Below are 22,250 nucleotides of genomic sequence, written 5' to 3'. Positions count from 1 at the left end.
TTATGAAGGGAACAGACTCAATTAGTCTATGAGTCTCAGTTTCAGCTTCTTAAAGGTCCAGATGTGGTTTTGCATGTGACTGGTTATTTCTCTTTCTGCAGATGGAGTTCACTGTCTCACGTGTGCCATGATGCTGTTGAACACAGACCTCCATGGCCATGTGAGTATGCACAGCTTTGTGTAGACTGCTCCTATCCACACCATGCTGGGACTGGGTGGTCCTGTGGCAGTCCCTGGGGTGGCCTTTTTCTGAAGCCCCTGCAGACAGCAAACAGTGAGAAGGCTGCACTCCCAGGCTGTTGTCCTGGACAGGCCTTTCCAGCATGCCTTGATCAGTCATGTGTAAGCAGGCATTGTGCCTGATGTTGCCATAATGTCTGAGAATACTCCCTGACCTTCGGGCCACCTTTCTGGTGTGATTACCATCCTTCCTGCAGCAGGCACTGACCAGGAAGCTGTGCTTGGGATTGGCTTCCCCTTTGCAGTATGTACAAAGATGTGGGAAAGCAGAATAGAGATTGGAGATGAAGAAGTTTTGGTAAGGTCAAAAAAGGGAGGTGATGTTTGCACGTGTTCAGTTGTAGAGGGCAGATCTGGTGAAGCAGTTTTGCACAAATGATGGGTGTACTCAAAACCAAGAGAATGGAGGGGGGATATGGGCATGCTGAGTGGGAGCCCTGTGTTCCTGGACTGCACAGCTCTCCCCGTTGTGTGCCTGGGTGAAATAGTATTCTTGTTTGAGTCCTCTTAGTCACACTGCTGCAGGGTGCCAGCAGCCTTAGGATGGGTATTTCAGCACCCATGGTGTGATACACCTGGTATGCAAGGTATTCCCATGCTGATGAGAGGCTTCCTCTGCCCTGGAGTTAGGAAGGAGTGTGTAAAAACACAGGGAGCATGGCATTATAGTATACAAAAGTAGTGGTTTGAGCCAAGTGGCTCTAGGACTTCTCTCTGGCCCTCCACTGCAGTTGCAAGGGCTCTCCCAGGAGGGTGTCTGTTGGGAACTCTTACACATCAGGGGTTTTGGATTAGGCAGCAGGACATGCAGGCATCCTGGGTCTGTCTCAACGGGCTACTTAGACTCTCTGGTGGTGCAGGTAATAAAACCAAGACTTGAGTGTTAACAAGGCATTCTGAGACCCACCTCTCCATTAACTGAATGCCTTTGTCTGCAGGTTGTGGAAGCAGGAGGGGATAGGGAGTTGTGAAGAATTTTTTTCTCTGAAGGCTGTACACCCCACCCAGGACATGGGGTGTACAGGAGTGTGCTGTGGTTTGTCTCTTAGCACACAGGGCTTCTCTTAAGGACACCTGAGTCTTTCTGCACAGGTATCCCACTCCCCAGAGTGGTGAGCAGCTGGGGCTCCTGCTTTACAGTCTGCCTGGCCTCACCAAATAATGGTAACGCATTAGCCTGGCAGCAACTCCCGTTGCTCCCTGTGATGCTTCAGTAGGCTGAACTGTCTTCACTAGGTACTGGAATAAATGATCTGGCTCTGACCCATCATTGCTGCTGTTGACTCTGGTTGTTGCAGTGTGTAGCTTTGGAAACTTATACCACTGGCAGTTGACAGTGTGTTGTTATGTATATGCAGCTGTAGTGTTTGTGAGACTCCTACTTACATTATGTCTGTGGGTGTGTCTTCATGTTCCCTCAAACCCCTCTGATTTCCTCTAATTTTGGTCTTCCTCTTACTGCTTTGCATTTTTCCACATAGGTGGTAAGTTTGGTGTTTTTGACTTGGAATGCAGCCCTTGCAGATATGCCTAATTGCCTGTTCCCTAACAAAGATAATGCTTTGCCCTATCCTTACCAGGATTTTGCTAGAGCAGGAAGCAAATGAGTCACAGAGCTTGTCTATACACTGTGCTCTATCTGTTACTGACATACTGATCATAAGCACAGACATTTCTATTTTGCATTCAGCTCCACTGCTTGTAGAGCTGTAATGCAGTTGCCCTGCCTTCAGTTCACACTTGCCTTTAACTCTTGGAGACAAATTCTTACTTAATTCCCTTTATGTTCCATATCTTGCCACACTTCTGTTTGTAACTAAACAGTTTTTTGCTAGGTGTGTCTTGGAAATGCATGCTTAGTTTTCTGCACAGAGGTCATCACCCGCATTGGTGCTAGAGAGTTTTGACGTATCTCTAGACCACCAGGCACATCTTCTGGAACCTCTGTGGCACTGTATGTTAGCTTTGATCCTGCAGCAAAACAGCCATTTGTCTGCAATGTTGGCTTTAGTCAGTATAGGGAAGCTGCCAGCTGCTGCTTGGAGGAAATAAATAGAAGTAGGCTGAAGTTACAGGGAGAAAGGGAAGCACTTGTAAGTCTGCTAGACTAGCTCCAGTCTGCACCTGAAGACTGAAGTTATAAGCTGTGTTCTCTAAGCTTTGCAACCACAGAGCCAGAGTTACAGCTCATATGTGTTGTCAGGAGCCATCCTTTTATGGGAAGCCATTAATTGTTCCATGGTTTCTGCTTGCCTTCTTTTTGTGGGTTTGTGCTGGCTGCAGGCTATGAGATATTCCTTATTGGCAAGGTAAGGCTGATGGCCAAGATTTGGTGGTTTTTCTGATCATACGTTGTGGAAGGGAAATAGTGGATATGCACTTCTAGCTGTCATGTAATTCGTAACATCGAATAGCTTGTATTACCAACCGGTGCCCTTCCTTGGGCTCCAGTCCAGTGTTAATTTGGGCTCCTGCTCCTAGCCGAAGACAAAGCTCACAAAGAGCTCTTCTGCCTTATTTCTGCAGACAAAACGTGCCCTGACAGTTTAAAAGTTTTCACTTCCATCTCCTGACTGACAGTGGTGCTATCCCAGAGCCTTATTTTCCCCTCTGTCTATACCACGTTTCACCGCTCATCTCAGGCTGCTTTCCTTTTCTCAGATATCTTTGGTATGCTTTTTCATCAATGCAGTGTTGTAATTATTGCCGGCTCACAGGGCTCCCCACATGCTAAGCAGGGGCCTTCTTGCACCTGGGAGACTGAGTACAGACACTTTCTCTGAGGGTGATGGAGGCAGGGATTCAAGAGTATTTTAGGGCAGCCTCAAACTTCTGGATATAGTTTGGCTCCTACACAGACATGTAGGGACAGCCAAACTGTTCCTTTCTGTTTGTGGCTTATTTGGGCAACTTTCAGTCTGAGACTTAGACAGAAAGAGAGAAAAGAGAGTGAGCCTATGGAAATGTCAAAGCAGCCTCAGCCTGTGAATCAGAAAAGGTAATGGCCATGCCTGGGCATCATACTCCAGCTCACAGCAGTTGCAACTGAGGGGGCATTTGAAATTGTAAGAGAAGGGTCTAGAAGGGGCCTCAGTCATGTGTTTCCTGGTGCCCCACAGCAGATTCAAGTAGAGCTTTTCCATCAGAGACTGGTAGAGCTTCTGGAGACATGGGGATATAAGGCACCATGCTAATACCAGAGATCTTCGTCATTGTCCTCTTCATTACCCCCAGTATTAAGCTGGGTTTTTTTGGGGGGGTGTATGTGGGTCTTTGGGTGCAAAAGTACTTTCCCTTTTCTAGCTATATGCATACAAGGATGCTCATCTATGAGTAATCTCATGAATGTGTTCTTAGTGCTGCCTGGCTTGGGTTTAAAGGAGAGCAGGAAGATGCATTTATTCTGATGTTGCTTGTTCCTGTCATTATGGAAAGCAGCAGGAATATGATGTTGTGTTTCTCTGACACTCCTTTCAGAACATTGGGAAAAAGATGACCTGCCAAGAATTTGTTGCTAACCTTCAGGGGATGAACGATGGCAAAGACTTCCCGAGAGGGCTCTTAAAGGTAAGGAATTAACTGCAGAATGTGAGTTTCATTTCTACAGAAAGATGGTTCAAAACAAAACACCCATCTTGAATGTTCTGAATCTTAGTTGTCAAACATGACAAGTGATGGGCACATTTCTCCTCCCAGAACATACATAATACATATAAGGTTTATACTCTTGTTTTCCCTCTTGCCTTCACTTGTTAGTGAAGGAGACTCTGCAGGACAGAGAGGTGAAACTGAGCTGCGGTAGGTCTCGCCTCAGAGCTGTGTGCTTTGTAAACTCCTGTGGTCATGCCAACCCAGAATGCTGTCTCCTGATTACAGTGGACAGAAGCAGCCAGTTGGCTCTGAATGTGAATACATTAAAGGCTAAGCCTGATCTCTGTGTACAATCTGGAAGGCGTGTGTGTTTTTCATCAAAGGTGCTTTGGGGTATTCACATTAGAGCTGGAGATGTAATTTCAGATTGTAATGTGCTGTCTGGCACAAGCTGCGTTGCTTCAGCTTTTGTTCATTAAGTTTGTACTAGGAGTTAAATCTGAGGAATGGGGGAAGAGGCTGAGCAGGACAAACCTTGTTTTATTGTCAGTAATAATGAGAATGTTTCGCTTTTTTGTCTGATTGCTAGCATGAAACAGCACTTTGTTTAAATGAAGACAGGTGTGCATACACTGGAGTTCATTATTATTTTTTTTTTTGTAATGGAAATAAAAAGAAGAGACTGCCATATCTGAGAGCTGGCCCAGTGCCTGTTGAAGCCAACCAAATGAGTTACCATCTCTTGTGTGAGTTTTGTGTCAGGATCATTGTGAAATACAAATGTATCTGCATAGTTGAAGCAGCAGAGTTTGTCTTTTACTATTGGTAATTTCTTAATTTTCTTGATCTTCTTCAGGGAGATTTTTGTTGGACCTTCCTGCTTCAGTTCTTATTAAGCAATGGGGAATATTAAATTTTAGATTTAATGTCTTTAATTTTTGAATCTGTATATCTGTCAGCAGCCACACTTAAATTACTTTTCCCCCCAAAGGAATCTCATTTCTCTGTTTGCCATAGAGGGATGTGTTGAGAATAATTTGCAGGCTAATTTCAGCCCTTACTGAATAAATAGTTCTCCAGATTGTGTTTAAATAACCTGAGTGTACTGACAAGAGACTTCCAGTGGTGCTCACCTGCTGTTTGTTTTCCTCCTGACAGAATTATGCAGTTGGGGCTGTACTTTCGTGTTTAGTGCTCACCTGCTAATGCTAGGGATGTCTGACTCTTCACCCAAAGCAAATAGCAGGGCTCAGGATTTTTTGGATGTAGACAGACGGAAGAAATTTGGTGTTGGTGTCCCATGTTGCTTAAGGCTTTCTGACCTTTTCTGTGTGCTGCCTTGATGTCTTGGGAACAGAGGTGGCATGCAGCTTTGTTTTCTCATCTGGCTTGTCTGAATATTTGATAAATTGACCCTTGTTTTTTAATTTGTTAGTGCACGGGAGTGGAGTGAATAAATTGTGCTACTGTGTTCACAGCAGCCATGCTGCCACTAAATGTGCGATTACAAAGAATTAGCAGAAATTAATTTTTTGCATTAGTCTCAATAAATTAAATTCACAGTATCTTTCTTCAGCCCAGCACCAAAGTTCATGTAGCTTGCTGCTGGATTAGCTGTGTAGCCGCTGAGCATGGGTGAGGCTGCAAGCCTTCTCCATGCATCCTTGCCTAGCTGCCAGGGAGAGGAAGAGCAGTTTCCACAGGGTGGCAGTGTGTCCCTGTGGGAGTGAGGTCCTGAGCACCCACTGGTGACTAATGCAGACCTGTGGTGAAGCAAGTGGGCTTTTCTGGCTCTGCAGTCTCTCCATGTTGTCCTGGTGGCCCTGCTGCACCCGTATGTGAAGCTCTGCAGCTCTGCTGAGCCCCAGAGCAAAGCTAAGCAGTAGTGGAGGGGAAGGAAGGCTGGGGAGGGCTGAGTGTTCATCCAGGGCTTGTGGATCTCTGTGCAGCATTTATTGTGGATCTAGTTCTCAGATTCAAGGGTGCAAATGCAAATGCTTGTGCTATCCAGGACAGCTGGTTCACAGACATCTGTCAGACATTGCCTTCAGTCACTCCCTTCACTGTGTGGAGTGCGTCCCTGAGTGTTTCGTCTGGATTGGAAAATAGCACAGGGACAGACATCAGCACGTTAGGAGGGACACACTTTTGTGTGATCAGCCTCAGAAAACTTGGGACATTAGATCAAGTTACTCTTTTCTTTCACCTCCATGGGGGAGCTATCTCTATTTTTATTTAGTTTTTTTTCCCAACAATGAGAACACTTTTGGTACAAACCACAAGGCCTTCATGACCTGATTCTCTGTATGTCACTAGTTGTGCTTTGAGAACGGATTATTTCACTCTGGTTTGAAAGTAGAAATGCTAATGTGATCTTGCTCACCTTGTGTCTTGCTGTCTGTTCATTTAACATTGAAAAAGGTTTTGGTTTTGTACATCAGTCTGCACAAAGATTCATTGCCTTTTTCCTCACTCCTTTAGTCAGATCCGAGGTTGCTTTTGCAGTTGGGACTTATAAAGACAAATACACCAAACTGTGATTAAAAGTGCACTTCTCCTCATGGGGTCTTGTTGTAGTAATATATATATATATATATATATAGGTAGAAAGGGAAGCCATGGCTAGGATCTCCCTCCTTGGAAAGAAAACAAAATCAGTCTGACATTTTGGCAGTGTCAAGAACCTCATGATTACAGTGTAGGAGTGGTTTCTTTCTCACATGCTCATACCAGTTTTAATCTTCTGTAGTGATACCGTCTTCACAATTATATGCTAGGGGATTGTACTGTGTGACCACAGCCTTCTTCACAGCTGGGCTTCACAAGATTTTCTGGAATGAAGAGGACATTTGGCTTGGAAAGAGCCTAATTTTGGCTATATTCTTCAATTCCTGAGGGCTGTGTGGTCCCCACAAATAAAGTGCTGGTATGTTACTGAACAATGTTTTCCTCTTGTCATCTTGAGACAAGGTGTGTAGGGGTTCACTCCATGAAGGTGCTATTAATGACCTTTCATATGTAAGGAGGGAAAATGTCTTCTGTGGTCCACAGAGAGCTTGCAAGAAAGCATCACTGATGAAATGGATCTCTGCTTTTGTTAGGCAGTGTTCTGGGAGGGGTACTCTGTTGTTAGGCTGTGTGCAAAGTACCACCTGTCCTGCATAAGTAAATGTTCCCTGCATTTACAGCATCCAGCACACCTCATTCCTGGAATCACCCATCCTTTGACATGGGCTGACTGGTAATAGTGCTGTCCCATGACATGAAGTGGGGAAGTCATACCTGGCTGTGTGTCTTTTGGTAGGACATGGTAGCTCTTCTCTGACCTGTTGTACTATCTGGGAACCTCCATCATGGTGAGGTACCTGGGATGCACTTGGCTAGACTCATCCTTTCAGGGACTGCTGATGGAGATAAGATGCCAATCCAGCATTAAAAATCTGCTTTTTCTCAAAGGGTGTTTTTTGGGTAGGCCTTATCTCCTGCAGAAGCACTGTAATGAAGTGACCAAATTAACTTGGAGTTGCTGGTGCTGAACTCTTCTGAAGAACCTGTCCTCCTTAATTTCCTAAATGATCTGAATTCTTGATTAGGATTCCTGGGATATGCAATTTCCTATAGAAGCTGCAAAGTAGGGTTTATCTCATGTTGCTGTCAGTTCCCTGCACTTTAATTACTGGGTGTTTTTGCCACTGTCTTTCTGCCTTCTCTCGCTCTCCCCCTCTCTCTCTCTTTTTTTTTTTTTTAAATTCCCTTTGAAAGCCCTCCAAAGCAAATACTCAATTTAAAGAGAATTATTGGCATCTTACTTTACCCATTCCAAACATTTCAGGTATTTAGCAGAGAGAATGAGCATCAGGTGGCTAACTTCTCCCTGCACAGCCTCAGGCCCCCTTTACTGAGAGGAGCTCACACTAATTGGACTGCTGTGTGCATCCTGATTGCTCTCATCAACAGTCTCTGTACTTCATCCATTTCATGGTTTTTTGGCAAGAAATTCCCACCTTTGAAGGAAACCTGATGAAGTTGAGAGTGTGTGACAGAATGCCAGGATGGCCCAGGAGGACCGCGTTGACTGCTGTAAAACCCTGCAGCAGTGAGCAGAGGAGGGAGAGGACTAAGTGCCTTTGCTTCACAGAATAAGACAGTGCACTGGCTCCTTGTTTCTTCCCCAAAATGAAGTTTTTTCTCTTAAAAATACTTCTGTTGGAAATAGTATTTTTGTGCCATTTCTTATCTGTATGAAATAGAAGATCCATTACAGAAGGCCCCTTTCAGCTGCTAGGAGACAACAGAATCTAATCTGGTGGTGTAAAAGTTGGGGAATGCAGGATTAAACTGTTAGTCCTTGTCTTAAACAGTTGTTTGTGAAAGCATACTTTCCTTTCACTCTCAGAGGAGCCACAGATCCATGGGGTGACTGTAGGGAACACCTGGCTTGTCTTCACTCTTCTCCATGCTTGCTGAGAACCTTCTTGCCATGATAACCTTGGTTTCCTTCAACTTGGAGTTCTTTGGGTGTTGTCATTTGTCCTGCTCAAGAGCAATAACATTTAAGCATGCCTGTGCAGAACTGAGAATTGGGCTAGGTTATGGTGGTGTGTGTATTGCTTTGTGTCCCTTGAATTACAGAGATCCCTGACACCTTCCTGCCCTGTTGAAATGCAAATATATTTTCTTTTTGTATTTCAGGAGCTTACCTTAGTGCATATAAAAAGAAAAATCTATAATATATATTTTTTATCAAGTCAAACCCAGATAGAGTTGAAGAAAGCCTTACAATAGAAAAAGCCTAATACCAGCTGTCTCTGAGCAGGGAAAGCAGAACTTTAAATAAGGCTTAAAACATAACATTTTTTGAAGGTGATCCAAGAATTAGGATTGCTCTGCATAGTCCAGGGGTGGTACGAGGGGTTGTTTATCTTACTAGAAAGCAGGCTCAATTTCAGGATGTATCTGCTGGATGTTCTGCTTTGACAATCTGCATTTCTCTGAATTATTTTTTGCTCCTTCAACCTTTCACCTCTTTTCTTTCTAATTGTTATTCAAAAGATCTCACTTAGCCTACCAGGCTTTTGTGTCAGCAAAGAGTGAAACCCAAGCAGAGTCAGCTAAGAATTTCCATTGCTACTGGCTGCAATTACGTGGCACAATACCAGCCTGATAATGAACATTTAGGGGGTTAATTTTCATCTGTGGAGACAAGCTGTCGTGTCTTGTCCAGGTTAATCAGACAAGGGAATTATTTGATGTTTGACTTGTTAGATAGCCAAGGCCATCAACTTGTCTCCTACTGTAACTGAAATGCATGGCAGGTCCCAAGGATGAATGTCATCTGTCAAGTGCGGAGGATGCAGACTGGTAGTCTCCAGGAATGATGCACTCTGCCACTTTAAAAGAGGAATTTTGGGCTCTTTTCAGACTGGGAATTCTCTAATACAATGTCACATATACATTTTGGTCCCTATGACTTATTACTCCCACCTCCATGTAGGTAGAAAACAAATTCTGAAAAACATTCTTTGATCTTCCACCCACTGATCTGCTTGAAATTTAAGTTCTGTGCTGCATCTCAAGGGAAGGAAGAGAATGAATATAATTTATACCATATTAAAAAAAAAAGAAAAGAAGAAGAAGAAGAGAGAACATTCCTTACACCAGCTTTAGGATTATTGCTGTATAAATCTTCGGTATTCCTTCCTTCTGTTTGTCGCCACACTTTTCAAGTAGCATTGGATTGTTCTCTCTCTGACCCAGTTACACTGTTTTCTTTCAAAGAAGAGTATAAGCCTGCTCCTTAAATTCAGTTTTTTTTTCTCCTTTCCTGTGATGTTAAATGGAATATTTAGTTTCATTCCGAAGTCAAGGTTTCTTAGATGATTAAGTATTCACAAGATCCTTGTACAAATGTGGGGCAAATGCAAGGCACCATTTTTCTGTCCTGTTGACAGACAGGTTCTGGAAGGTGTCAAGACACATAGGAAGAATTTAATCTGCTTTTGGGACAAGGTAGCTGGACATTACTCCATAGGTAGATGGAATTGTGGAGAAAAGGTATGTCAAAAGCTATGCATATTTCCCCCCCTTCCATAGTGCAATGCCTACAGCCACAGGTGACACCAACTTGTAACTTGTGTGGATCTTAGAGTGGCCTCAGTTTCCTTCCTCCCTGTCTCTTCTCCCACTTCTCCCTACTGTGCCCCCTCCCTTTCTTCTTGACCCCATCCTTTTGCCTTCTTCCTTCCTTCTCCCACTTCCCTTGACGGCCTTCTCCTCCCCTTCCTTTTCCTCTTTTCTTTTTGTTGATGTTGTGTTTGCTATTTGAGTCAGAGAGAAGCCTGGGAGGGAGGTTGTTGTTTTTTGGGTTTTTTTTTTGTGGTTTGCTTATTTTTTTTGTGTGTGTGTGGGGGGGGGGTTGTGGTTTCTTTTTGTTTGTTTTTGTTTGTGGTTTTTTTTTTTTTTTGTTGTTGTTGTTTTTTTTTTTTAATGCAGATCTCTAGGGTGAGGGGTTTATTTCAGTGGTGTTGACTCAGAGCATGCTCACTGCAGGAACAGAGGCAGAGGTTGTTTGTAGCTGATCTGAGATAGTTTATAGACTTTACATCACTTCTTCAGTCACTTTCCTGTGGGTTTCTGTCATGCCTAGCAGAATTTTAGTGTTTTGATGCTTTTATGATTTTTTTTGATGTCTTGCTGTTTTCTGTAGCTACATTTATCAGCTTTAAGTTAAGGAACTTGGTGGTCTGTGTTAGTCTGCATACTGTATGGCTCACTTAATTTCTGTGAGCTTGTTGGCAGCAGATGATAATTCCTAAAAGAAGGAATTCAAGAAGAGGAACTTTTTCCCCTTGGATATTACAGTGCTTAGCGAGGAAGTACAGCATCTAGTCTGTGAAACAGCTGTTTCCAGATCTGCTGTAAGGAAAATGAAGATGGCGGAAAGCATCTCTTCACTTGCAGTGCTGATCAGGATAACAGGGTGCATGATTTCTTTGCATCCCTGTTATTATCCAATGGCTTGTTTTCATTAAAGCTGTGATCTCCTATCATTCTCAGCAGGGCACTTACCTCAGGAGTGTTTCTTTTGGCACAAGACGCACTGTGGTTCCCAGAGATACAGTGATGGCAGGATTCATTTGATCTTCCACCAGTCATTGTGGTTTTGTCATTCTGCTCACTTCTAGGTGCTTATTGATGTAAAAAGTCAGTTGTAAAGACTTATGCTGTGACTGTGAGCTGCTGGCTGTGGATGCTCTTTTAGCCTTCTTCTCATGTAACTTAAACCAGAGATAGTTCAGTTGTCCTCATGCAGTCATACAATGTTCTCCCATCATTCCAGCTGTTACCCTGCTAGGATTCCTACTGACCTGGTTACTTGTGCATGTAGAAATTAAGTGGTTGCTCTAGTATTTCTGCTATTCACAGGAGACATTTAATCTTGATTGTCAGCTCCCCCTAGTCAGCAGACCTCAGAAATTGTTATCTTAATATTACAGGAATTTTACTATTGATCAGTTTTAAGCTCTAGTTCTGTAGCCATTGTGTAAGAGTAGCTTATCCATCAGAATTGACTTTCCCCTTCTTCCCATTTGGGGAAGAAGGAAAAAAAACATGAAAGAAGGAAAGATGAAGGACGAAGAAAAGATTTAATGTTGTTTATTTAACAAACAGCATTTAGTGGCAGCATTAAGTAGTTCTGCCTTTTTGTGCTACAAAAATATGTTACTGGCTTTTGAGGGTATATTTTAAATAATTGGTATGCATGTGTTTATGTATTTTGTCAGCTTGTGTTGTTTGTATTTGTTATTGACATCAGGCTTAAATAATTTTAAAGGATTCTTGTGACTTTATTTGAGGACATTGGAGTTCTTTAGATAAAGTAATGTGGTCCTTCGGTTTGTACCCCAAACGCCAATATTGAATTTTACTTTGAATTCTGCAGTTTTTCTTCTTGTGTTGTTGATTCGCTGAATGACATTAGGAAGACCAAGCAAGGACTGAGTACGTTTTGCCTCCCAGGGAAATTTGACTGGTGGGAGGAACAGATGGGAAGGAGCTTATTTTGGGGTAAGTTGGAACAGCTGCCCATTTCCTCTGTGGGTGACGGGGTCTGGCATAGTGCTTTGTGACAAGAGAAAAGCTTTTGTATGGTTTTAAAAGGATGGGATGGAAGGAATAATAAAAACTCTGGTTTTCTGTTCCTGCATCTGTTTTGACCCAAAGTTTTAAATTTTCCTGCTGGTTTGCGGTTTGTTCCTTAGAGGAACTGATTGAGAAGGTCCCTATATAGGGTCATAGTCCTTTTGGTCACCACAGTGGTGTCACTGCCTAAACGAATATTTACATTCTGCCCCTTTGCTATCACCTCTTTGCTTGACCTCTGAACAAGAGGAAGATTCTGAATTCTTGAAACACTTGGAGGGTCCCCTGGGTGTGGTCAGCTCTCATTTTTCTGATACTGCACAGCTGTTTCAACCCCTCTTTTAAAATGTCCCTTCTATCCCTCTATGTTAACAAAACACTTTTCCCTCAGAAATTCCTGTTGCTCAGTTACAGACATAAATCCTGTGTGCATACTAATTTCTAAAATGGTGGGTCTTCTCTAATGTCAAAGCATGGCCTTTCCCCAGAATAACCGTCAATTTATACACAGAGAGTACTGGCTCAGTCAGGAGTACAAGATTGTATTATCACTTGCAGATGAAAATTAGGGATGCTGATGAAATCTAAACCAAATCCCCAATCTGAAGATATTTAAGGCTTCAAATGTGTTCTCTTAGGAGGCTCTCTTTGGGAGAGTGTGAGTTGAGAAGTGTTTTCTCAGAAAACACTAAAGAAGGAAGAAGAAGGAAAATCCTTGGAATTTTGGACTGCTGGAGAAACAGATTTGTTACTTTCTGAAGTAAGGTTCCTGTCCTACCTGAGGATCTGCTAACTTCAGCTCAGAGAGTGCTAGATGAACTGCTGCAATTAGGCAGCAGTGATGGTGCTGTGGGCAACAGAAGAGAAATATTGCTTTGATTCAGTCTAGCTTGTGTTTAATAATAAAATTGCTCTGTATAATTGACACTGGCTTAGGTCTGTATGTGATATTTAGGGAGTATAATTATTTCAGATATGTTGAGAGTGCTTGGGGAGTTGGCCCTATAAATCTGAGAGCAAGAATAATCTGCTAGGCAGGGGGCTGCTAGGATAGAGAGTGATTTGTGGCCATTTACGTAGCACCTGTCAGGACCTGCTGCTTAGCTCATCTGGGGCGGTTTGACTGCAGTGCAAATTTCCTCTAAGAAGAGATTTTCTTTGAAAAGCTTTCGCACAAGCAGTGGATAATTTCACATGGGTTAAATAACATAAAACCTTTTTAGTGAAGTGGCAGAAGTAACTCAGAGCATGATTATTGCCAGGGAAAAATGTTCCTTTCAGTTATCCTCTAGCAATGACAGGTTTGTGTTAAAAAAGGGGCACATTTGGGATTTGATCTTAATGTGTGAGGTAGGGATGGACTTGCTATATCTGACTGTGGTGGAAATGAAAATGTATTTTTCTTGTTGGCCAGAAGGGAAGGTGTCTGTGGCTCAAGCAGGATGGAGGCAGAATCTGTGAGGAATCAGAAGTTTCCCACCCCAGGGACAGTTTTTGTGTTGATATTTAGGTAACCTGTTCCCTGTTCCACTGATTGTTGTCCTTCAGCAGGGTCCACACCTATTACAGTCTGTGGGAAGGATATGTACCCTGTAGCATCGTTGGGGACAACATTAGCAAAGAGTTAATGCTATCAGAAAAACTGGGGAGACAGCAGCGTCTTTTATGAGCAGAAATGCACCTAGGACTATTATGTGACTGTCTAGCCATTTGCCCTGTGAGGGTGTAGATTCTTGATTGCAAGAGACTGGGAAGATGAAACCAGGGGAAAAGTCCACTCAATTAATATGCATCTTATTTACCCCTGGGTGCTGTTGGGCACATGATATGCAGTAAGCAAATTCTCACTTTGCTTTCACATGGCTTGGCAAACATGGAACACGGTTCAGATGTGAATAGAGACTGAAGCCTCTTCACCCAGCTTTTGGTTGCCTGAAGTATCTCAGCATGGGACATTCACCTCAGCATGCCAGGACAGCACCGCATCATTGCTGTCTGCATGTAGACTTGCTCCCTGTGTGTCTTGGTGTGAGTGGGATGAGAGCCCTTGTGTCCTCCCCACAACCCAACACCGCTGCTGCTGTCCTTGCCCTGCCTGTGATGTGGTGGTGTGGGGCAGGTTGCTGAGCTTGGTGTTAGCCTTGCTGCAGAGTCTGCCAGCTCCTCGTGCCCCCTCTGCACAAACTGTTTGCCTTTTCTGGGTTTGGCAAAATGTCCCCATTGTCCACTTTTCCCTTGCTGCTCACACAAGCTGCTCCACCTGCCCAGTGTGTGTCGGCAGCTGTCACGAATCTGTGCTGAGCAGAGTAGAGCAGAGCAATTTCTCTCTCTCTCACATTGGAGCACGTTGCCATGGCAATGCACAGTCTGCTGCACTCTGGGTCTCCAGGAGCCAGAAATGATGGTGCTTTTGCAACACTGAGGTAAACATCTCTCTTTTCCCGTATTTAGCGCATCTACCACTCAGTAAGAGTACCAGCTCCTTTTGGTGTCGGCCTCCCCTTGTCCCCTGCATGAAGGCAGGTGGCTCCAGGCGCAGAGAGCGTGCCTAGCCTCTGGAGCCAGGCTCATGTGGGTTCAAGTGATGCCTCTGGCAGTGGTTGTGGCCCTCCCATCACTAGGCTGTATGGGTTTGCCACAAGGGAGAAAGAGGGTGCCAGGAGCTGCATCATTTGTGGGGTCAGCCACTGGAGCATGCGATTTGCTTGTGTGGGGGTGTGGCTACAGCTCTCCTGGCTGCCGAGTGGGGAGATGAGTCCCTAGGTGCTTGTTCGTGACTCTGCCACTGGTTTGCACTGATTACCTTGGGAAAATAATCTCTTTTCCCCTAAGCCCCTTTAAGAGTGTGAAAGTGGTCTTCCTCTCCCTTGCACTTTTGGAAGGCACCCCAAGGACTCTGGCCAGTGAGTGCAAATACTTAGAATTGTGGAAATTTGCTGATTTGTCTCTCTGGGGCTTGCCGGTATTTTGTTATGATGCGTAGGTTTTCACTCCTTTTTCCAGTGCTCTGGGAATCCATCAGTATTTCTCACATCCAGAAGCCTGTAGCTTCTGGCAGTTGATTGAAGACTCTTTTTACAGTGTTCTTTGTTATTGCAGGCAGTAATGAGCATGGCAGGCTGTTGCAGGCAGGGAAGTGTGGCTGCGTGAACTGAAAATGAATATCTTGCTTGATCTGCTGGCATTTGTTCCAGCATCTTTCTCTCCACCTCTCTCCCTCTCACTGTGTGTGTGTGAAGGGGGAGTAGATGCTGGAGAGGGGAGCAGAGCAGAGCAGGGGAGGAGTTTCTATCAGTGTCTTCCTTTTCTTTTTCTTTTTTTTTTCTCCCATCCAGTGACGTGAGCAATGCCTGGAACAATCAGGCTGGCTCCAAACACTGTGCCTGAAGATGCTGGAGAAAACAGCCTAGTGTGCTTTAAGCAAACACTGATTGCTTGAGCCTGAGCTCTCCAGTCGTAACCTTTTCCAATTCCTCTGCAGGGGATTGGGAAGTTTCATTAGCTTTCTTCTTTCCCATCCCATCCACTCACTTTTGGAAATGATTGGAGTTAACAGTGTTCAGAGCACCAGCAAAGTCCGGGTGAGAGCCACAGGTTCGGTGAAATACTCCCGAGAAGAATCTCTCTGGCGGCAGTCCCATCGGTCAAAATCTATGAAAATCTCCAACTCTTCTGAGTTTTCTACTAAAGAAAGCAAGGTAAATGACTAAATATTAGTAGTGTTTTGCTTGGTTAGTCTTGGGGTTGGTGGTGGGAAAAGGTTATGCTTTGCAGGAGTTAAGAGCTCTGTATGATCTGCAGTGATCACAGAATTGCTGTCAGGTCATGAAAAAAAATCTCTGCATTTGAGGAGAGACCTGAAGGTGAAAGAGCTCTGATGTTACAATGATCAGGTCTTAGTTGAATGCCGTATCACTGAGCTTGGTGCACTAGTAAACAGGAAAAACTTGCTAGTGACAGTGCTAGTTGGAGCTTTACTCTTGGGAAATGTGCCAGAGTTGGCAGGTGATGTCCTTGGGGTTATTTGTTTAATGGGAATTGTTTTCTATAGAAAAATAATTTTTAGTCCTTACCTACAGCTCTGTGGTTTAGTAGGTATGGGTGCTAGGTGAAAATATTTTCGCAATTGCATGCATGATTAAATACTGCTGTCATGTATTCATTAGGAAGATATTGCTTGTGCATTTATAGGAATACATTGGTGTATTGTAATGGTTGGTAGCACAGGCTATTCCCAGCTGCCACAGTGACTGTGTGCAGCATCTCCTCAACCAGCCCAGCCCAGTTATTCAGTTCCTAAGCAAACAACCCCCACGCCCCCATGCAAACCCCCCATGCAACATCTCTTTGTTTTTCCTCATCCCTCTCTCCCACACAATAATGGAGAAGCACCCCGGAACTCTGGCAAGTGCTTTAAGAGCTGTCTCCCTCTTAAAGGTGCTCCATATCTCCAAGGGTTGGAGGAATTTTATGCTGTGATAAAAATATGCCTCTAATTTAATTCTTATTGCCACTTGATTCTGACCTTGGGATTAAAAGATACGACCACTTGAGAAGGTGTGCATCAGCCAAGCATTTAACTGTGTCTTGGGTCCATGTGCATGCAAAGCAGGCACTATGCGTGGATCTTCCTGGTGTGTCCCTTCCCTAAATCTCCTATCTGTTCTGTGAGAAAAACCTCCTCTGCCATGGTGAAAAGATCCCAGCGCTGCACAGTAGTTCCTAGCAAAATGCTCTCTGCTAGCTTACAGGTTGTATGGCATTTCAGAGCCTGAGCTGTGTAACTTAAATCACAGGGTACTGCAACCAGAAATAACTGTTAAGTATTTTTTTCAGTTCAATTAAATGAGCCTCTATTTTCAGGACCTTGTAAACAATATCTAAGAAATAGTGTATTGCTAAGTTAGGGCAGAGAAATAGCATGGCCATCATTTTCAGGCTATTGCTGGTGCAGTATGTGCTTTTACAAATATCAAAGTAAAGGCTGCATCTTGCAGGTGCTCTGGGACCCTGCTCTTGTGATCACTTTCACCCTAAGTATGGGAATAATGGCACGGTCTTTGGTGGGAGGATTTATGCATGAAAACTCTCCTGCACATGGTAAAAACTCAAGTCTTTTGACACTGGATGAATTACTTAATCTCTGTATCTTCCTCTCTGAGACTTTGTGTCCACTGTGTATGCATGGTGTAGCGTCCTCAGGGCAGGGACTTTCTCCCAGGGATGGTGTCTAACACTATTAGTTAACTACTGCAGTAATGAAAGTTCTGTGTTCGTTCCTCTGTGGAATTCACTTTTTTTCCTTCTAAGTGCTGTAGATTGTTATTTGAGAAATATCCACTTCTTTTTCTGCCTGTCTCAATATGCCGGGAAGAACACTGCAGCTTTGTTTCAGTTTGTTGTACTGTTTCCTTATTTCAGACAAAGGTTTTTTTAGGGCATCTAACATGCATAAAGGCTGTGTTATGGAGGGCTGAGAAGATCCCTGCATTCCCTTCAGTGGTGCTAGCCTGGTTGATAAGATGACAGGTGGCTCTGCAAGTGATTGGTGTCGTGATTTCGGACATTCCTGTTTGCATTTCTCTGTTCCACCTTCTGATCTTTGTCTGCCCTTTTTTTTGTTAAGATGTTGCTGATTTAGAGAACTGAATTATAATTGAACTTTGGCTCTTTGATACTGTTGTGTTGGTGGAAGAACCTGGAGTGTGGCAAAGGAGTTCTTTTTATTAGTGTAACTGCATATATGTTTGTGCATCGCTTCTCAGGAAATGTCTTCAGTTGTAGGCTGAGCTTTTCTGGGCACCGATGCCATGTAGATCTCCTCAGTCTTAAGTAAGGTTTGGTTTGTAGACTTCATATTTCTGTGGGTGTGTCTCCGTCTTTGTGTCTGAACTGCCTTGTATTTTATCTACTCCCCATATAAAGTGATTACAATGCTCAAGACCTGTTTCTGTGACTGCTTCAACTGACTTTGGAGAGGAGATAGATTTAAAACATTTGTGCCTCAGAAACATACTCCTCTTTTACTTTTCATGCATATGACTCAGCCTGTTTTGGTAAGCTAGAGAGTATTATGTATCCTCTTGCTTTAGTTAGTATGAACAAAGCGCCAACATGGTGCCTGCAGATAAGGTCTGCGTGCTGCTGTGTCAGGGAAGCTAGGTAGCCCAAGTATCTTTTATCTCGTTGACACACATCAGGTAGTGCCTCTGTGTGGCGAGGCTTCACTAGGGGTCTGCATCCTGAGTGTTTATTTTAGGCAGGTACCACAGCTTTAGGCCAGCAGAAGAACCTGTGAAATGGTACTGTGAAATCTGTACCATTGTTCTGTGGAGGGCAAGCTCAAGTCCAGACTGCATGCAAGGTGAGTCTAAGGATCTTAGGATCATCCATGTGACCCAGCACGTTCAGTAGTCTCTTTTTCTGACGACTTTTTTTCTGCAGCCAGGGACTTAATTCCAAGTACTTGTGCCTGTCCTGCCTGCAAATGCACAGGGCCAATAAAACAGTTTGAAATAGGCTGTGTAGAAATAGGCTGTCAAGGTGCTCCACTATGAAGAAGTACTTCTCTAGCCTTTGCTCTATTTTTCTGTAATAATTCAGTATGCTGCCTTTACAGTAACACTGATTAAACACTTCAGCAAATACAGAAAAAAATATTTTCAAGCAAGCTGTGTGTATTAATACAGAGGATGCATTTCATGTATGGCACTAATTTCTTGGGTCTCAGGAGCTACAGCTAACTATCCTTTTCTGTTTCATGATGATATATCTGGCACAATCTTTCCTTCCCTTTTTTCTTTCTCCCCCTCCCCCCTCCTTCTCCATATACAAACCAGATTTTTAACAGAGGAGTTTCTCTTCGAAATGTTCTCCTCCAGTTGGTGACGCACTTGAAATTCCCTGGGTGAAATGATCTCCTTTCCTTCCCTCTAAAACATTCCTATCAACCCTATCTCCTCCTACACCAAAACAGCATTCATCAGTTCCATATGCTGCTGAACAGCTCTGTGCTGTTTTATGAATAATGTATGCTGGCTTGTTAGAAGAACGCTTGTTGTACAAACCAGTGAAATTTAAAATTGAGAGCAATATCAGCAGACATGATGCCATGCACTAATGCACAGGCTTCTTGGGGTCCTATTTTGGCACCCTTGCTGCATCCCCATCTGAAGGGGGGAAAATGCAGGGTGTGTGGGCTTTGAATCTGGCAACAAGTTACAGGCACTCAGTGATCAGAACCCTTATCCTCCCTTTGCCAGGTGTTACAGATCTGTGCATGAGGACAGGAGAAAATGTCAAGATCTGGGTTTTAAGGGAGGGTGGCAAATACCAGGTGGGGGAGTAGTATAGATCTGTATTCCGAGTGAGGTCCAGCCTTCAGATAGTGATCTAAACAGCAAGCTACGAGTGGTATATAGCAACCAATATAGCTCTGCATCCAGACTTGGCAGAAGGCAATGATACAGATCTCTGCCCTGGCCCAAAGGATGAGCACATTATGACTCCACGCAGACATTTGTGACGTCTAATATCTGTTGCCTCTGTAAACTCTTTTTTTTTTTTTTAGAGTTCTGCTACTTCAGTTGTTTTTTCTCCCTCCAGTAAAGCACATATGGCAGGAGCCAGAGCTGATGCCTGTCTGACTGCTCAGCTCCAAAGGGTAAAGCTGATGGTCGGGTGCTGAGTGACTCGGGGAGGTGCTGTGACTGCAAAGACTGAGCATGTGTTTGCCCTCAGGTGTTTATGGGGCTTCCTTGCTGCTTGAAGTCAACCATGCCATTATCAGCTGGAGGTGAAGGAGTGTATCCAGGAAGGGCTACTTCTGGAAGTGGCAGCAAGGAAGTGTGGCAAGGGCCTAGCTCAGACCACACGTGCATCCGTGTTCTGGGGGCATCAAAAGCCATCCAGGCTATCCTCTGCAATGATCAGATGATCATTCCTCCAACAATGACTCCAAAAATCAGGGAGGAGCTTGATGCAAGAAAAGATTGTGGGAGACAAGAACTGGAAAAAACAGTCTGGGTCATCCCTGGTGTCTCCGTGAACTTAGTTTTGGTTTTCTTATTTACCAGCTCACAGCAGGTGTTTTCGTCTCCTCTTCTGTGCATGGAGCAGGTGTAAAAAATGTGTGTTATATTCCTTTCCTTCTCGGCAGGCTTTTCTGCATGGGCTAGTGCAAACAGAACTCCAAGAACCAGCCCTCGGCTGCTTTTTGAGGGGAGGAATTGTACAGTGCTTTGGGATCTCTTCAAGCATCTTGCACCCTGCTGGCCAGGTTTTCGGGGCCCTGTGTCTACTTGTAACTTAGATGATTTACCATTCTCAGTATCTGTGTAATTTGCTATGTCTTGTGCCTGTGTACATACCTGGTTGTGTCTTCCTTTTGCGCACTGCTTCTGCATGCAGAGGCTGACTCACAGCATCACTGGCAGCCGGCAGGTGACAAGAGCAGCCTGTTTAAATGGGTCCAGTGGTTCATGCATGTGACAAGATTTTGAGGAAGTGAGGGTGGTGAATGACCTTTTTTCCCGTGGTAGCTTTGTACAATAAACCAGAATTTTCAGGAGCATTCTCTCCATAGTTTTGCTTTTCTTTCCAATTGGAATAAAAGTACCAATTTTAGTAGTAGTAAGAGCTTGTGAAAATCTGTGGTTTTTGTGGACCTATTTGCTTACCAAAGGGGAAATGGGGGTGGAATTCAGAAGTTTTTTAGAGCTACAGCCTTCCACTTAAAAAGGAAAGTGTGTCTTGCCTAGTTTATGAACAAATACAAACAAATGCCACAAACACATAAAAAATATCTTTTTTTTTTTACACCTCATTCTTCTAAGGGTCAAATTGGAGCTGTAGGAAACAGCATTGGAGTTAAAACAAGGAAGTGCCTATGATTTTGCCTACTGTTCTGCTTCAGCAGTCAGTTTCTTTTATTCTGCCTTCAAAATTGCATTTGTTTCTCCAAGGAGTTTATAGCCATGCAGAGCCTGAGGTGTGATGTACCTAGAGATCAACATTTATCATAAAGGGGAAAGTTGTAAGCTGTAAGGAGTAGGTCTTTGTGTTCTGGGTAATAGGGATAAAAAGTCAAAACATTGAAGTCAGACACTGCTGAGTAGTTGATATCTGGGGATTTGGATCCTGTTCAGAGTAGCCTTGGGTGACAAAAGGGATAGAAAGTCTTTCCACTTTGTGACTGGTATCAGTCCAGCTTGGAAGACGACACCTATGCAATATTCATTCTATCATTCACTGCTCTGGTTCAACCTCCTGTTTTCTGGCTTACGCAGCAAATCTGCCAAACACTTCCCAGGCCAGCAGGTAGGAAGTAGTGATTGTTGTCAGTCTGTAAGATTGGTTGCTTTTAGAGCTTTTTTTTTTTTTTTTTTTTTTTTGCTTTTTTTATTTCCCAGAGAGAAAATATGAGTTAATAAAACTTGTCCTTGCAGCTAGCTAAGTACAGTGAGAGTCATGACCATGCCGTAATCTCTGATGAGCTTTATTGCAATCTGGTGAAGCATTTGAGTGCTTGTCTCCAAGTTTGTTTGATTTATTCATACTCTGGAGAAATGTCTATTGAAATGAGCTACTCTCTGAATCAGGGCCTTGGGGAATAACCATGAGGTAAATCAGGGAGCAGGTGCTGTGCTGTACACACACGGTTCTTGTTGCAAAACATGGCAGGAAGAAATTTCGCTTCTCTAGAACATGTGAGAGCCCAGGTAGACATCAGGAAAATGTTAAAGTAGAAATTGTTTTGGAGAAGTGACATAAAGCAGTTCTGAAAGGCTGGTGAGTCTAGGAGCAAGTGCTCAGCCTTGCCAGCAGTCTCTGCCAAAGAGGTGAGTTGTGGGACAGGCATGAGAACTCGTGTATTTGCATCCCTGGAGAGGTCTGCTTGCTGAGGTCTCAGTAAACATGCCTGGTAGACACACAGAACATGCACAGGTTCACAGAAAACAGCTGCCCAGGCTGTACATATTCTCTACAGTTTCCTTTCTGTTTTGTAAATACCAGAAACATCTGTTTGGTGGTCTGTGGGGGGCACCATGTCCTTGGTCAGATGCGTGCTGTATGACTGGGTTGGTGTCTGTTACTCCCTAAAGAAGGAAGATGATGTCTGGCTCATTAGTAAAGGTTGGGGCAAACATAGCTCTCTTTTCACAAGGCAAAAGCCTTGGGCATTTGTTATCCCTGCACTAATCTGGCCTGCTGCTTTTGTGTGTTCTGCTCTTTGGCTGCAATGATCCCTCGAGAAGTGCTTAGCAGTGAAACCTCAT

At 43.8% G+C, this 22,250-nt stretch overlaps 1 protein-coding gene across 7 annotated transcripts in view; it reads left to right on the top strand.

The window, feature by feature from the left end:
• Positions 1-22,250, top strand: part of PSD3 (pleckstrin and Sec7 domain containing 3) — a 106,863-nt gene that overhangs the window by 56,652 nt on the left and 27,961 nt on the right. For all 7 annotated transcript variants that reach the window (XM_039724076.1, XM_039724078.1, XM_039724075.1 and 4 more), the window contains 2 exons: positions 102-160; positions 3,718-3,807. In XM_039724076.1, coding sequence (XP_039580010.1) covers positions 102-160; positions 3,718-3,807 — 149 coding nt within the window. The remainder of the gene's footprint in view (positions 1-101; positions 161-3,717; positions 3,808-22,250) is intronic.

This window comes from Passer montanus, unplaced genomic scaffold (assembly GCF_014805655.1).
Source record: "Passer montanus isolate IOZ18808 unplaced genomic scaffold, ASM1480565v1 scaffold52, whole genome shotgun sequence".
Taxonomy (NCBI): domain Eukaryota; kingdom Metazoa; phylum Chordata; class Aves; order Passeriformes; family Passeridae; genus Passer; species Passer montanus.
This window is presented reverse-complemented; position numbering and strand designations above follow the sequence as displayed.